We start from the raw sequence: 16,920 nt of genomic DNA on the forward strand, positions 1-16,920 counted from the left end.
GGTTGTCTGGTGTCATCCCTTCTTACCTTGGCTATGTCTCTGAGTGCTCAACAACCTGTTCTTCTGGACACATGATGTAAGTTTGCATTCAGGAATATGATAGCACTGCAGGGTAATAATTTTCTTGTAGTTTCACCTTAAATTCTTCTCAATTTTTGGCAGTGACATTTCATGCAAGACTGATGACTTTGTAACAGTGCATTTTATTCTTCTGTGCTAACGTGACCAACATCTTACCAATTTCAAGACAGCCACATCCCTCTGGAAGACTTCAAAATTGTTTATAGACTTTTCAGAGTTTGTTAGATCTCTTTTATGGCCCATTTTCCCAGAAGAAAGCAAAGTTGCCTAATAATTATGCACACTGGATATTGGGTGTTGGGCTCCTTTGATCACACCCCATCTTAATATATAAATATGCATGATCTGGAATACTTAAATCCAATAGGTTTTCATGTTCATAAAGGTTGGTGGCGGAAAATACGCATAAAATGGACATTATGGTCAAAAAACATGTTTGCCTAATAATTCTGCACACAGTGTAAACGGCTAATCGCAGCACATGCAAATGGCAATAACAACAAAATCAAATCACTTTCTAACATGTTGCACCAGTTATCTTTGAAAGATGAACAAGTGTCCACATATGCGTTATTTTACAAATACTCAGTTGATGTGCTCATGAAGCATACAGGGGAAATTTATCAGCTGTACCACAAGGATTTTCTAAAGGTGAATCCAATTTCACATGTGAGACTTTTTGATATGTTTAGCCGTGATGATGGTCCAAACAAACACATGGCACGCAAGTGGCTAAAACAGCCTCACAACTTGGAACGCTACGTGGAGGTGACTATCGAACGCCTGGCAGAAAGGGCTGATACAGTTGTTTTGCAAAATTTGCATTCAGCTTTCTGCCTTATGGAGGAAATCCCTCTTAGGTTTTCAAATAACATTGTACCATTCCTTTTAAAATTACTCGAAACATATGTGGCTGACTGCCCTAATCCATTAATAAAAAGGATTATGGATAACACGTCTAACGACATTCTTAGATTGCTTTATGTCATCATACAGAAGATGAATTGTGGAACAGATACCAACTTTTTGAGGACAATGTGCACAGACATGGTTCCCTTTGCAAATGCCAAGTACTCAATAGAAATGTCTGGGGCATATGCCTTTGGCATAATAGCACATCTGCATTCATATCCAGGTCTGCCTGAGACTATCACAGCCCTTGGGATCACATCAGTACCTGAGACGATACTGGATTTTGCAGATAGTCAGGATGATGACAATTTGAAGAGAAAGGTTAGGGAGCTGCATCAAAAGTTGACAGGACAATGTTCAGAGGAGCAAAAAGATCAGGGGAAAGTACGAAGAAAGAAGAAGAAAAAGATGAAGAAGAAGAAAGATTCTGCAAATGATGTGGAGTCTGGTTCAGTGACGGGTACCTCTGATTGTGATTATCCAAAGAGTTCGGTTCAGGAAGCATGCTCTGCTGATGAAATTTCAAGTGACAAACCATTCCCTTCTGTTACTGGCACAGAAAGCACTTCAAGACGTTGGCTCAAACTCAGTGTTCGTTGGAGGACAAAGCTAGAGAATCTTGCTAGTATGGGAATGACAGGGGTTAAAACTGTTAAGAATCTCAATTTTTGTGTCAATCCTGACAACGTAATTGCAAAAGGTAGTGATGGGACTGAGGTCTTTCTCGGCCTCAGAGATGATGGTACTGAAGTTGCAATCAAGCGCATGACCAAGTCCAACTACCAGCTGCTCAAACATGAGGAAGAGTTCTTGCGCCTACCACAGCTGGACAGTCCCAGCATTGTGCGATATGTTGACTTTGCTGAGGATGATACCTTTGGATATTTAGTCCTACAGCTCTGTGAGTACACCTTGGAGGAATATATTGATCCAAAGAACCATCATTTACCCAAGGATGTTCAGGAAAGGATGGATATTCTGAAGGCAAAAGTGAAGGAAGTCATCCATAGTTTAGAAGTCCTCCACAACAAGGACACTAAGGTTCTTCACAGAGACATCAAGCCTCAAAATGTTTTGATTGGTAAGAACATTTTGTTTTGTATTTACGCGTAAAACTAGTCCTTACTACTATATGATAAAACAGTTTTGTGTGGGTGTATTTATACATTTCTAGCATAAAAGTTGCCAGATAAACAATTGTATGTATTCTATGTCATAAGAAGTGCATCTGGCTCTATTAGCACATTTGTGCCACGGAAACATACACTGTGTTCCTTGTGCTTCTCAACACCATGGTTACACAATGGTTACACAATCTTCTCTTCTTAAGATATCACAGGAAAAGCACGGCTAGCTGATTTCGGCATCAGCAGAAGACTGAATGTTGGGCAAACAACACTGCGGACAACACCTGCAGGAACCAAATGCTGGAAGTCCAGAGAAGCACTGGAAGAGGACACGGAGAGTGTTACACTTTTAGCAGAGCACTAATGCAGGAGACAAAAGATCAGGTCAATGTGTTGGATTTATTTTTTCACAGATCTTCAGACAATCATCAGGTAAGTATTCACAACGTCAATCTTCTTCACAGGTCTTCAAGGGTAACAAAGGTAGGATTTCAAACATAAATCTTCATCCACACAGGGTTGTAATAAAGAACTAAGGTTTGTTTTCTTTTTCAGGATTCATAACAAAAGTCTTTCTCAGCATCCAAAATAGAACAAAGGAGAATTCTTACGACCAGGGTGAGTTCAAATGGCAAAGTTCACAACAGAAAGTTCATCAGAGGCAAAGGCACTGTTTGTCCAGGGAGTTCAGAGTCTGTGTTGGCAAGGAATCCTCATGACCGAGCAAGGTCACAATGAAAGTCAAGGGCTTAAGTAAAGCCAGTACCATGAGCTGGAGAATGGGCTGCAGGTGATTCCACTGATCACCTGCTGCGGGGTCTCCCAGGGTGCTTGGCAGGGTCAGGGCCCGGCCTAGGTGTCTGGGGTTTCCCAGGCCGATTGCCAGGGGCTGAGGCAGACTGGCGGCATCTCCTGGTAGGTTGGGGCATGGCAGGTCGGGGCATGACAGTACCCCCCTCCCTACGACCGTCACCTGACGGTCCAGGAGCCCCAGGATGGTCTCGGCGGAAGTCACGGATGAGCGACTTGTCCACGATGTGGCGCGATGGCACCCAGCAGCGCTCCTCCGGACCATAGCCGAGCCAATCAACCAGGAACTGCTCCCCTCGGCCCACTCTCCGGGAGTCCAGGAGACGCTTGACAGTGAACACCGGACCGCCTGCCACAAGACGGGGAGCTGGGGGTGGGGGTGTAGAAGGAGACAAAAGGGATGTTAGAACTGGTTTCAGCAGTGAAACATGGAAAACTGGACTCACCCGGAGAGACCTAGGCAAAGCAAGCTGGTAGGCCACTGGGTTTATGCGCCGTACAACTCGGAATGGGCCAATGTAGCGTGGCTTGAATTTCTTGGATTCGACGCGCAGAGGAAGGTCCCGCGTGCACAGCCACACTCTCTGGCCAGTCCTGAATGAAGGGTTCACTCTTCTCTTGCGGTTGGCAAAACGCTGGGCACGCATTGCCGATCGCTTCAGGGCTGCCTGGGCTCTCTTCCAGGCTCGCCTACACCTAGCCACAGCAGCTTCAGCAGAGGGGACAGTGACAGTGGGCTGCTCAGAGGGAAAGAATGGTGGTAAGTATCCAAATTGAACTTCAAATGGGCACATACCGGTAGAGGTGGAGGTCAGTTGATTATGGGCAATCTCTGCCCAGAGAAGCATCTTGCTCCAGGACTTGGGATTGTCAGAGATCACGCAGCGCAGGTACTTCTCCAGCTCCTGGTTGATCCTCTCGGTCTGCCCATTTGACTGGGGATGGAATCCTGAAGAGAGACTGACAGATGTATTAAAGAGAGACCAGAAAGCTTTCCAATACCTGGACACGAACTGTGGACCACGGTCAGAAACCACGTCGGCTGGGACCCCATGGTAACGGACCACCTCCTTCAGAATGACTTCAGCTGTTTCCTTGGCCGTAGGGAGCTTGGGAAGAGGAACAAAGTGAGAGGCTTTAGAAAAACGATCAACAATCACCAGAATTACTGTATTGCCTTCAGACTCTGGTAACCCTGAGATGAAGTCCATGGACAGATGGGACCATGGGCGACTGGGAATTGGGAGTGGGCGAAGCAGTCCAGCTGTGGCTTGGTGTGAAGACTTCTGGGTGGTGCAGATATTGCAGGCCTTAACATAGTCAGAAACTTGCTTATACATGTCAGGCCACCAAAAACGGCGGCCGAGGAATTCTTGTGTTCTTTGCTCACCTGGGTGCCCAACCCAATGTTCATTGTGACCCCACCTCAGTACCTCAGAGCGCATTGATGACGGTACGAATAAGCATCCCGACGGCCCACCTCCTGGATCTGGTTCAGTCTTCTGAGCCTGAAGGATGGACTCCTCCAAGGCAAGGCGCACTTGCCCGATCACCCGGCCTTGGGGAATTATGTGCTCTGGGGCAGGGGTCTGTTCAGTGCAGTCATGCTGACGGGAGAGGGCGTCTGCTTTGGTGTTCTTTGATCCTGGCCTGTAGGTGAGTATGAAATCAAAACGATTAAAGAACAGCGCCCAGCGTGCCTGGCGTGGATTTAGTCTCCTGGCTTCCTTTAAGTACTGTAGGTTCTTGTGATCAGTCAGTACTTGGAATTGGTGGGCAGCACCCTCTAGCCAGTGCCTCCACTCTTCGAATGCTAGCTTGACTGCTAATAGCTCCCTGTCTCCTGCGCCATACCTTTGCTCAGTGGGGGTCAATTTCTTTGAGTAAAAGGCGCATGGGTGGACCTTATTATCCTGGGAGGATCGTTGGGATAGGATGGCCCCTACTCCAGTGCTGGAGGCATCCACTTCTACCACAAAGGGAAGCGCTGGATCTGGATGGCATAGGATAGGTGCAGTGGTGAATTGCCTCTTTAAGGAGTCAAAGGCTACCTGTGCCTCGGTTGTCCATTTAATCCTGGAGGGCTGACCCCGTGTGAGTGCTGTGATGGGTGCTGCAATGCTGCTGAAGTTGCGTATGAAACGCCTGTAAAAGTTAGCAAAGCCAATAAAACGCTGTACCTGCTTCAGGGATGTGGGCACTGGCCAATCAACAACTGCTTGCACCTTTCCAGGGTCCATGGATATCCCCTCTGGAGAGATGTTGAATCCTAGGAAGGATGTATCAGTGACATGGAACTGGCTTTTCTCTAGCTTCACATAGAGGTGGTTCTCCAGAAGGAGTTTGAGCACGTGCCGGACCTGCTGAACATGAGATTCAAGATCTTTGGAAAATATAAGAATGTCATCCAAAAACACAAAGACACATCTGTTGATCATCTCTCGCAGCACGTCATTGACTAGGGCTTGGAAAACTGAGGGGGCGTTAGAGAGACCAAAAGGCATGACTTTATATTCATAGTGGCCACTGGTCGTGCTAAAGGCCGTCTTCCACTCATCCCCACTTCTGATGCGAACTAGGTGGTAAGCATTGCGCAAATCAAGCTTTGAAAAGATCGTTGCCCCTCTGAGTAGGTCATAAGCAGTGGACATTAGGGGGAGAGGATACTTGTTCTTGACTGTGACTTTGTTCAAGCCTCTGTAATCAATACAGGGCCGGAGGCCTCCATCTTTCTTGGACACAAAAAAGAATCCTGCTGAAGCGGGAGATGTTGATGGCCGTATCCATCCATTACTGAGTCCCTCCTGGATGTATTCCTCCATTGCTCTGGTTTCAGGTACAGATAGTGGGTACAGCCTGCCTCTTGGTGGCATGGATCCTGGATGGAGATTGATTGCCATATCATAGGGCCTATGTGGAGGGAGAGTGCCTGCCTTAGTTTTAGAAAATACTTGTGCCAGGTCATGGTAATGTTGAGGGACAAGTGTGAGGTCTACCTCTGCAAGCTCCGGGGAAAGCCTTGGAGATTGCTGAACTGTGGTTCCATACACCCCATGGACTTCAGGTGGTTTGCCACAGCAGGTTTTAGTGCACTCAGGACTAAATGATAGGAGGGTGCCCTTTTCCAGTCAAATTGGGGAGAGTGGTTTCTAAGCCAGGGGTAGCCTTACACTAGGGTTTCAGTAGGTGAGGAAATGAGAAAAAATGTACACCACTCTACATGATCATTGCCCACTTTGAGTTTCAGAGGTTTGGTGACAAACTCAATTTTGCCTGACCCTAGGGGACGACCATCAAGTGCTTGAACAGAGTATGGAGAGGGGCTCACCTCATAGGGTACATGGAGTCGTTTGGCTAGGTTGATGTCCATGAGATTCTCCTCAGCACCAGAATCGATCAATGCCTGGAGCGATGTGTTGACATTGGGAGGGCCGTCCCACTCGAGTGTCACTGGAAGCTGTAGACATGAGGTTAGACGAGAGGACCTTACTGCCCTGCTCACTAGAGGTCCTCTTTGTCCTAGTGAGCCTTGTCTTTTCCCGAAAGCTCTGCACATCTTTCACGGTAGTGTCCCATCTCTCCACAGTACCAGCAGAGATTTTCTCGCCTTCGTCTGTCCCTCTCTTCTAATGAAAGTCGTGATCGACCCAGCTGCATCGGCTCCTCCGTGTCACGGGGCTGCATGGTTGACTGAGCTTTCTGGACGGACACAGGAAACTGGGCATTGGACAGACGCTCCCGTCTTCGCTCACGGGTTCTTTGATCTAACTCAGAGGTGAGTGCAATCAGCTCCTCCAGGCTGTGGCCCCAATCTCGGTTGACAAGGTCATCCTTCAGGTCGTCCTGGAGTCCATGGTAAAATGTGGTCATCAGTTCCCATCCCAGCCAGCCTCTGTTGCCAAGGTGCGGAATTCAATGGCATACTCTGCAGCGGTCAACTTGCTTTGCTTCAGCTGGAGAAGACGTTTCGCCGACTCTTTTGGCTTGTGGGGTGCCCAAAGACTGCTTGGACCTGGGCCATGAAGTCGGATGCATTGTGGCAGATCATTGAGTCTTTCTTCCAGATGGCCGTGGCCCATGCAAGAGCCTTGCCTGACAATAGTGTGGTGATGTATGCTACCTTTGATTCTTCGGTGGGAAAACTGCAAGGGTGAAGTTGGAAGGACAAGGCACACTGAAACAAGAAGCCACGGCAGGCGTCTGGGTCTCCATCATACCATTGGGGAGAAGGGATATACAGATCTGGACGTGGGCCCGTGGCTGTGGGGGTTGGTGGTGATGGCGTTACTTGCGCTGGGACTGGAGCTTGTGGTGTGGTGTTGATCCTAGCCACAACTTGAGTCAGGGACTGGACGGACATGTTCATTCGCTCCATGGTTTGTGCCATCTTGTAGATTTTCCTCTCTCGTTCACTGTAGGCTTCTCCCATCCGGCTTACTACTGCTCGTATGTCTTCAGTCTCCGCAGTGCTCACATATGGCTCGGTCATGCTGTTACACTTCTAGCAGAGCACTAATGTAGGAGACAAAAGATCAGGTCAATGTGTTGGATTTATTTTTCCACAGATCTTCAGAAAATCATCAGGTAAGTAATCACAACATAAATCTTCTTCACAGGTCTTCAAGGGTAACAAAGGTAGGATTTCAAACATAAATCTTCATCCACACAGGGTTATAAAAAAGAACTAAGGTTTGTTTTCTTTTTCAGGATTCATAACAAAAAGTCTTTCTCAGCATCCAAAATAGAACAAAGGAGAATTCTTACGACCAGGGTGAGTTCAAATGGCAAAGTTCACAACAGAAAGTTCATCAGAGGCAAAGGCACTGTTTGTCCAGGGAGTTCAGAGTCTGTGTTGGCAAGGAATCCTCATGACCGAGCAAGGTCACAATGAAAGTCAAGGGCTTAAGTAAAGCCAGTACCATGAGCTGGAGAATGGGCTGCAGGTGATTCCACTGATCACCTGCTGCGGGGTCTCCCAGGGTGCTTGGCAGGGTCAGGGCCCGGCCTTGGTGTCTGGGGTTTCCCAGGCCGATTGCCAGGGGCTGAGGCAGACTGGCGGCATCTCCTGGCAGGTTGGAGCATGGCAGGTCGGGGCATGACAGAGAGTGACTTTAAGAGATCCTCCGATATCCAGGTGAGTGTTTTCCATACTGTTTGGGGGACAGCACACGTGATGAAGTGATATACCATAAATCGATTCAAGGGTTAGGGTTTTGATGGTGCTCTTGCTGCATACTAACGAGCTAAGATATTTGGTGTCGCAGTTAAAGAACATGTATGGTGACCACAGAGGCCTGGGTTGTAGGTGGGGTGGCTTGTCCCCTCCTCTTCACTACTCTGCATTTAAAAATTGTGTCTACATTGTAGATAGATAGATAGATAGATAGTTTATTTGTCCTTTCGGAAAATTGTTCTGTGCCATTTTCAGTGCATCTGATACAATTACAAAGACATTACAATAAACAAGAACACAATAGACAAACACAACACCCACCCTCCCCTCCCCTCCCTCTATAGGACAAGAAGACAGGTTGACAAAAACCCAACTTAAACACAGTAAAGTGCAGTTATTCAGTACCAAAGTGCAATGTGCTATTCAGTCTAAGTTACAGTTGTCTTATTTAACATGGATATACTAGTAGGTATAAATGATTGGCGGGCTCTGTTTGTCTTAAATGAAGGCATCCTAAACCTCCTACCTGAGGGCAACAACTCATATGCTTGCTGTAAGGGGTGTGAGAGATCCTCACATATGGTATTTGCCTTCTTTACCACCCTTGCTTCAACAGTCATGGCCAGGCGCGGAGTGGCCGTCGGGAGATCGGGGACTTGTCCCGGTGGGCCGCGGTTGTGAAATGTATTAAAGCGGCCGCACCGCTGTAATAGCCGGCTTTGAAATTTTTGAGATAGTACTTATAGGCACTAACTTCCCGTTTTCCACTTCCCTGCTGAATGTCTTACCTGACTAGCCAGTGTTTATACCGTATGCCAGACGGCAATACCTCACTGACGGTGTCAAACAGTAAATTGGCCACACCCCTTCTCTACTGATAATTTTCATACACTGTAGATCGCGGAAGTTTACAAGATCTTAGTAACACAGTTTCGTTTTCAGTATTTGAAGAACCTGTGATATGTATATTGGTTACCAAAGGATGGAAATATGAATAAATTATGATTTATTTTCCGATTTCCACACGACTGTTACAGTTTACAGTCTTTCCAGTCCTGATTCACTTGCTCTGTGGTTATTGACTTGGGTTACGAACAGACTCCACCAAGTGGTACGGAAGAGAACTGCACCTAACAGAAGCAATGGGTTTTGTTTTGATTTGTTAGAACTACCAGTATATCTCCTTATAGTCGAAATAATATTATTATCATACATATATTTATATGTGGTACATTTAGGATGTAGCCTATGTCTGAAGAAATGGAACAAAATAATTTCCACACAAGATTCTGATGTGACCAGTGCTGGGTGTGTAGGCTAAGCTGTGGATTAAAGTAGGCCTAGAGTGATTGCAAGAAACAACGACATTTGCTGCGACGAAGACAGCGTTTTAAGGTAGGCCTACACCGTTTGGTTATACATTTTGTTGACTTATGGTTGTGCTTTGAAGTAGCTAGGTTTGGCTTATTTGCTGCATGGTGGGTTTATTGCACAATGTAGACAGACTTTTTGTAAGCTATAGGCTACTATACTATATTTTGTAAGCCTACTCTTCTAAAAATCCCCACACTCAAAACTTTGTGCCCATGCTCATCCTGTCTTCCTTAAACGATATTTCAATTTCAAACTGTCAAAATGACAGTGGAGTGCACATTTGCATGGAACAGTAGCGTGATGTAGCCTAACCTAGTAGGCCTATGAATGCTTTGGACTGTGATGATGGCTCCAGTGGTGTAGTCTACTTTTTGAAGTGGGTATACTGTATATTTGAGCATTTTTTGATGTGTGTGTATAGGCTACTGTATATATTTGTGCTATTGTAAATAATGGATCAATCAATTTTAAGTGGGTATACTGTAATCCCTGAAATTTTGAAATGGGTGTGTATACCTGCGTTTTACGTAGACTACACCACTGGCTGTGCATTTCATCAAGGTGTAGGCTACAATTCTCCACTTCAGGTTAATATTTTGACAACACTAATGTCCACATGTAGTACGACTGCAGATTTCGTGGCTTTTGTCTTTTTGGTTAGGAAACCATGTTGTTCGCTTTGTTTTTTTGTTTTTGTTTTTTTTTTTTAAAGAGGGCCGCCAAGGGGAAAATTCTCCCGGTGGGAAAAGGTGGGCCACTCCGCCCCTGGTCATGGCCATGCTATTTAGTGGCTATTTTGTATTTCTAATCATTTATATTTGTCAGGTTGCAGGTATGTTGATATACTACATCCTGTCATGTGGGCATCATCCTTTTGGGAAAGGAATTCGCTGTGAGGTAAACATTCTGGACGGGAAGTACAATCTTGATTTGGTGGAGGACGAGCTGGCAAAGGATCTCATCGAGTGGATGATCCAGGCTGAACCCAGTCAGAGGCCATCAGTAGTGGAAGCGCTCACTCACCCCTACTTCTGGACCAGTGACAGGTTTGACAGCTTCACTTAAACTGCTCACATGACTGTCTCCAGTGGAGTATGAAAACTTGATTAACTTGAGAATTTGAAACTTTTGGAGCATCAGAGGTTTAATGTCTCTTACGTCTTCAGGAGGGTGGAATATTTGACAAAGGTTGGAAATGGGACTGAAGCAGAGAACTTCAGGAAGGCTGATGAAAGGCTCCTCAGGGAACTTGAGGAAGACACAAAGGATAAATCCTTCTCTGCCTGGAGAGACAAAGTAAGCCAAGGAAGTTTGACTTTGGGTCAAGAAGTCGGGCACAAGAAAACATACAACTGTAGAGGCAGAATACAATACAATTTAATGAGTAAACTTATGTCAACAATCGCCATGGTTGCAAGACACTTTAAGAGAAATAAACAAGACTGAAATGAATAAAATTGGAAACACAAGTTGAAAATGTAAATCCATATAAATCATGACATAAGCAGACAGTATTAAACTCAATCGATTTCAATTGTTCACCTGTGCCTGTTTGTTTCCAGTTCCCCCCTGAGATTAGGCAGAAGCTGGATGTGAAGCAAAGGAAGGCCTACCCCGAGAACACATTGGCTCTGCTGCGCTTCATTCGCAACCTTTACGAACACCAGTAAGTTGCCTAAGAGAAAGAAAGAAGACATTAAAACCCTGAAGTGCAGTTAATGTTCTGTACATGCCATATGTTTTGTAATGACCTCTGCATTTGTACATATTGCAGTGCTGAGGATGCAGAGAAGATTGACCTGATGGGCCTTTTTCCTGACCTGTTTCCAAGCGTCTACAAGTTTGCCAAAGCGAAAGGCTGGAACTCCAGACCCAGCTTGAGGAAATTCTTAAATGTTTCATATTAAATGTATAGTATGTGGCCACCGACTGGCTTCTGTCTATCTATAAAAGTCACTAATTTCTACTTGCAAACGTGCCTTTTAGCAAATGTTTCAACATCTTTCAGAACGCTGCCCTATCTCACGCCTTTCGTAAAGTCTTCACGAAAAAAATTGATTAATTTTCGTGGTGCATTCACGTTATTGCCCGCCTTTCGTAAAGTCTTCCCGAAAATAATAGATTAATTTTCACGCTGCCTATTCACTTCAATTGCCCCACTGCTGCTATGGTTATCCAAACGTCTGCAGGGGCGGGGAGGGGGTGCTGACAGAACACTGCTGATACACTCGGGACTCACTAATTCGACGCCCTTTCGGTACTTACGCCTTATGTCCCCTAAACCTAAACCTAAACCTAACCCTAACCTTAACCCTACTTAACCCTAAACCTAACCCTAACCCTAACCTTAACCCTAAACCTAACCCTAACCTTAACCCTAACCTTGACCCTAAACCTAACCCTAAATTGCTTGTTTGAAATGTTTGATTACCATGTGACTGTAGGCTACCGAAAGGGCATCAAACTAGTGGGTCGCTAGGCAACAGTCGGGCAATTCAAGTGAATAGGCAGCGTGAAAATTAATCTATTATTTTCGTGAAGACTTTACGAAAGGCGGGCAATAACGTGAATGCACCACGAAAATTAATCTATTTTTTTCGTGAATACTTCACGAAATGAGTGAGATACGGTTGCAAGGGGTGACGTATGGTGGTGGGACTGGAACTGCAGGAAGGCAGGACTGCTGCTCCAGCTCTGCCTTCCCACACGCCGCAGCTTAAGGCTACTTGCTTGTCTGGCAGGTTAATTAATTAATCGTTGAATATTCCAGTCACATCTTCAAAACTCAATTAAATGTGTCCACAGTAATTTAAGTGCAGCAGCATCTTTCCCGTCCTGTAGCCCGATTTATCCTCTATAAACATCTCTAATCAGAAGTGTTAAAATGATGTGATGATGTTCAACATAAGGTAAAAATCATGTTCAGCTTGTTGTATAGCCTCATCCTACACAGCATAGCTTTAGGCTATTGATAGTGTGGTCTTTCACTTTCACTTACGTTCCTGTGTCAAAAACCCAAAGTGGTCCCCAACGTAAGGCCTTCAAAAGACACCAGACTTGTAGGCTTGTAGACATGCTTGCTGTGATGACACACACCGTGTGGGATTGAGTGCACATTGCTTCAGAACATCCAAAGCACAACGCACAATACTAGAGGTATCATAGGGGGCAGATGGCCAACAGGGCTCTCATTAATATTTCCCATCATCGTTTGACTCTACCGTGACGACAACATGGAAGTCAGCACTCGTCTGCCAACATTATGTCTGGTGCTCTGCCGTACGCAGAACGGACATAACATTTGCATGGCAAAGTTCACAGCAAGCATGTCCCCGGCCGTAGGAAATTGTTTCTGGCAGCAGACCGCGAAAAGGCAGATGCCTCTTTTTAATACAACTAAAATACACTGCATATCTGTTCATTGCCAAGCCCATTTAACCAATAGGCTAAGACATGGCATGCGGCGCACTCTATTATAAATTAGCTGCTACCATAGCAATGACTAAGTCATAAAATTACCAAAGGCCCTGTGTAGGCCACTGTAATAGTTGTTAAAAAAGTTAAGGCCTACTATCACTATGGTAGTAGGCCTGAAGTTTTTCCAATGACCACCCATATAGCCACTGGACACTGGAACAGAGCTGGGACGCAGCGTTCCACTGACGGAATGACGACCATTAAGGGGGTTTACAGATGATTACAGCATTTCTATTTGAACAGGACGTGTTAAAAAATACAGATACATTCACCCACCTCTGCTTGTTTTATTTGCAGTTAAGCATGTGGGCAAAGTGCAGTTATCATGGCACTGTCTGTGTGTGCAGTAAAGTATGTTGGCAGAATGCAGTTATGATGTGTGTGGGGACTGGGGACAGTAGGCCTATACATCCAGCATGCTTCAGTGACATTTCTAGCAGGTGAAGGATTCCAGCCTGTGTTCCTCTGGTTATGGCCCCCTCTCCTGAAGCAGACAGCCACTCCTTCTCCACTGACAGTGGCAGAACAAAAGCGTGGGCTACCCTAGTGCGACCTCTGCTGGTCAGAGATAGCAAGAAAAAACATGCTTGAGGAGTTTTCTACTGAAATCTCCAGTTGTTTTCGATACTAAATCCTATTATTAGTCAGTCCACCCAATTTTACCTCTGACATACTTAATAAACTGTTCACTTAACACGTGACAACTCTGTCTACTCTGCTCCTCAGGGGCTTTGTAAGTAATTCCTCCAGATTCTTGTTCAGGTACTACAGTTTTGTTAAGGGCTGCTGAGACATTTTCTGTTTACTTGTAAAATTTGTGGGCATTTGTGGTGTAGTTGTAGTTCACCTCCTAACCACTGGCTGGCGTCCTTGTTTTAACCAAGGACTATATATATATAGGACGGCTTATTTGCGTCATCAGAGCGTAGTATGGCCACGAAGGGAGTCACTGGCTTTTTCTATGGCCAGAACTGTCTGGCAGCATGTGCATCTCTGTCCATTCGAAATGCTTTCTGATCCCCAGACATTCTGAGTTAAATAAAAGTGTTTCATGTGAACTCGACGGAGAGTAATTTTAATTCTGAACTATTTAATTTGGGCGTATTAATTTGGAATTAAAAAGAATATGTAGGCCCTGCCGTGACCTAACGGGCACTGGGTTACTACGCTGGCGGCCCAGGTCATTTGCCAATCCTCCCCATCTCACTCCCTGTCGCCTCTCATACTATCGTATCGATATAAAGGCAAAAATGGCCCTAAAAATATATATTTTTAAAAGAACATATAAGCGTGGTAATTTTCGCCATGAAACTGGTTTAATCACAAATGGGAGTCTGGTCCCATTGGTCTTTTTTTGTACTTTTTTTTTAAGTCTGAGCCCTGTGTGCATGCCTCTATGTGTGTTTGCCTCCCTCTGCAGACAGACAGAGTCATTGCAGTACCAAGTCAAACCCCCTCTGCCTCTGGCCTGGGGGTTCAGGTTTTAAAAAAAAAACCCTAGGCTATAATCATAGGGAGGCATAATGTCAGAAGAGGCTTCAAGCTCTGTCAAACATTTGTCATAATTTATGCAGCGAATACAAAGGGCAGATCAAGGCTCCTCACGCTCTTCACATTTACAAAGTAACACTAAATAGTGAATAAGTGAACAATTCTCACAGAACTGAAGTAGATGCAGGGAAGGTAAACATAAGCCTACAAGCAGGGAAGGTAAACATACCCCTACATAAGCACCTTCATTTAAGAGAGTCAAACACATGAACAGGAGGCATAAATGTGGAGGAAGTAAAAGAAAAACTTGTTATATTCCTGCGGGGTAACTCATAAACGATAAGTCCAGTAGTACTTTTGGCCTCTTTTCTAGGTTTTCTGCAATGCAATAGATATTGGTTACCATCGAAATAATGATATAATAAATCCTGTAAACACAGCTTTATAGTCCAGAATAAAGAGTAGATCAGGTAGGTTACATGAATCATTATAGTCTCCAAAGCCTTAATTGTCAGATGATTGCACACACTATGCAGCGAATTAGTCTGAGTCTGGGCAGACCCATGTGCATTTCCGCTGAGCTTTGTGACCTCACACAAGGGTCTGGAGGAACTTCGGATTCGCCCTGCTCCTGAACTGCCTAGCAGCCGGACCATCAGCATTGCAGGATTTTCATGTGACGTAGTCAAAGTTTAAATGTAGTGGGGAAGGGAAACATAAGTGAAACAGGACCGTTGTTTCAGACAACAACGACCCCTCGCATGGCCTCACTCCTTAATATTGATTCTGTCATTTCAACTGTATTTTCGAAGTGAGTAGTTAAAGCAGCAAGCAACTGATTAAAAATATCAGACAAGTGTTTCGCCATTCACGTGAAAGGATTTTTGATAAAACGACACCTTCGCTGACATACATCTATGGCGTAGCTCCAGATTAATGTTCATGGAGCAAGGCAGAACCAATTCACCCGGCAAAACGTGAGCTGACAATTATAAGGTTCTATCTCCATTTTTGGTAAAATCGAGTTTTTTACATAATCTGACCCATTACATGCTTATTAATGCCTGTGTGGTGTTATTTTTGTGAAAAAAAGTATTATTTTACATTGTTATTAATGAAATAAAAACATTCTACAGTATCTCACAAAACGGCTGGGATGTAAATACTTTGATGCTCAATATCTCAGAACTACCCTAAACGGAGATAGAACCTTATAATTCTAAGATCACGAAAAGTCAAGTTAGCAGTGAATGGCAAAATGTCCAAAACCACAGTACACTATAGGCCTACTGCATTCTTAGGTAGGCTACTAATACTGGAAGACCCTTTTGTTTTTCAGGTTGCATATACCCAGCTGCCTGCTTGTCTCCGTCCAATTTCCGGTAGGTGCATGGTGTGTGGTTCTAAATGGCTGTTTGCTTAATGGGTGCTAGGATACAAGGAGTCTACTCCCCATTGGGAGTTTGCTCCCATTCTACCAGTGTTTCATTTCTCATTCAGCAGGAAGTGACTGAGGCCACATGTTCGCTTTCCACTGCTGAATGAATGAATACTCATGACCGGAGATCATGACCGACATTAAGGAGACTCACCAGAGGTGTAGGTGGCAATAAATGTGAAGTAGATATGAAGATACAGCAGTGTGTGTGCGCGTGTGTGTGTCTGTGTGTGTGTGTGCGTGTGTGCGTGCGTGCGTGCGTGCGTGCGTGCGTGCGTGCATGCGTGCGCGCGCGCGTGTGTGTGCGCGTGCGTGCGTGCGCGTCTGTGTGTCTGTGTCTGTTTGTATGATTGCAACTTCATCACCTCCTTGCATTTGTTTCCAGACCATGAGAATGTTGAGAGCAAGTAGGCTACACATGGTTGGAACAGCTAAAAGCTGAAAACTTAAGAAATATCACAGTTTTAAACATCATGTGGTTAGTTATCTCAAACCTAGTTCAAACTGTACAGCAGTGGTTCTTAACCTTTTTTTCTTAACGCACCCCCTTACCTGTCCCGAAGACAAGCCGCGCACCCCCAACCCAAACTTCTACATGTGTATACTTGTGTATGTGTATATAAAATGATTTTAAGTGATGAATTGAAATGATTCTTGCTTGGGACGTAAATCAATACCTTCATTTCTTTAAATGGGGGCCAAACTTGTTTTAATTTAGTCTTAAATTGGCATGAATATAATGTTCTCAAGCAGAATTTTGGTCGCAACCTCAACACAATCAAAATCCCGCGCACCCCCTGAGATCTCTGGTGCACCCCCAGGGGGTGCCCGCACCCCAGGTTAAGAACCACTGCTGTACAGGATCGGAAGGATGGCCAATTTCGAAAGCTTAAGCATGTATTTTGTTCTTTTGCAGTGCACCATGTTATGTTATGACTTAATGATCTTGTTATGGCAGCTTCTCGTCTCTGGAATGCTTTGCCCGCTGACATCAGATCTGGTCCCACAACCTCGACTTTTAAGTCCAGACTCACAAC

The 16,920-nt window shown here is 45.0% G+C and overlaps 2 protein-coding genes across 3 annotated transcripts; both read left to right on the forward strand.

Moving 5' to 3' along the window:
* Positions 1-601: 601 nt before the first annotated feature.
* Positions 602-2,629, forward strand: LOC134439733 (uncharacterized). The gene is made up of 2 exons (XM_063189644.1): positions 602-2,074; positions 2,324-2,629. The coding sequence occupies exons 1-2, from the start codon at positions 604-606 to the stop codon at positions 2,482-2,484; spliced, it is 1,632 nt and encodes a 543-aa protein (XP_063045714.1). The 5' UTR covers positions 602-603; the 3' UTR covers positions 2,485-2,629.
* Positions 2,630-8,960: 6,331 nt separating this feature from the next.
* On the forward strand, positions 8,961-11,445 carry LOC134439734 (serine/threonine-protein kinase/endoribonuclease ire-1-like). Of its 2 annotated transcripts, XM_063189646.1 has the most exons (5): positions 8,961-9,498; positions 10,303-10,523; positions 10,644-10,773; positions 11,040-11,143; positions 11,252-11,445. In XM_063189646.1, the coding sequence occupies exons 2-5, from the start codon at positions 10,312-10,314 to the stop codon at positions 11,382-11,384; spliced, it is 579 nt and encodes a 192-aa protein (XP_063045716.1). In that variant the 5' UTR covers positions 8,961-9,498; positions 10,303-10,311; the 3' UTR covers positions 11,385-11,445. The 2 variants fall into 2 exon arrangements, with proteins under 2 accessions (XP_063045716.1, XP_063045715.1); XM_063189645.1 differs by having other exon boundaries at positions 8,961-10,523.
* Positions 11,446-16,920: the final 5,475 nt, after the last annotated feature.

This window comes from Engraulis encrasicolus, chromosome 23, assembly GCF_034702125.1.
Source record: "Engraulis encrasicolus isolate BLACKSEA-1 chromosome 23, IST_EnEncr_1.0, whole genome shotgun sequence".
NCBI classification, from domain to species: domain Eukaryota; kingdom Metazoa; phylum Chordata; class Actinopteri; order Clupeiformes; family Engraulidae; genus Engraulis; species Engraulis encrasicolus.

Coding starts and splice junctions, on each gene's coding strand:
- LOC134439733 (XM_063189644.1), top strand. CDS start 604: ATGTTGCACCAGTTATCTTTGAAAGATGAACAAGTGTCCACATATGCG. Junction 2,075..2,323: donor GCCTCAAAATGTTTTGATTG/GTAAGAACATTT, acceptor TCTCTTCTTAAG/ATATCACAGGAAAAGCACGG.
- LOC134439734 (XM_063189645.1), top strand. CDS start 10,249: ATGGCCATGCTATTTAGTGGCTATTTTGTATTTCTAATCATTTATATT. Junction 10,524..10,643: donor TACTTCTGGACCAGTGACAG/GTTTGACAGCTT, acceptor TTACGTCTTCAG/GAGGGTGGAATATTTGACAA. Junction 10,774..11,039: donor TCTCTGCCTGGAGAGACAAA/GTAAGCCAAGGA, acceptor GTTTGTTTCCAG/TTCCCCCCTGAGATTAGGCA.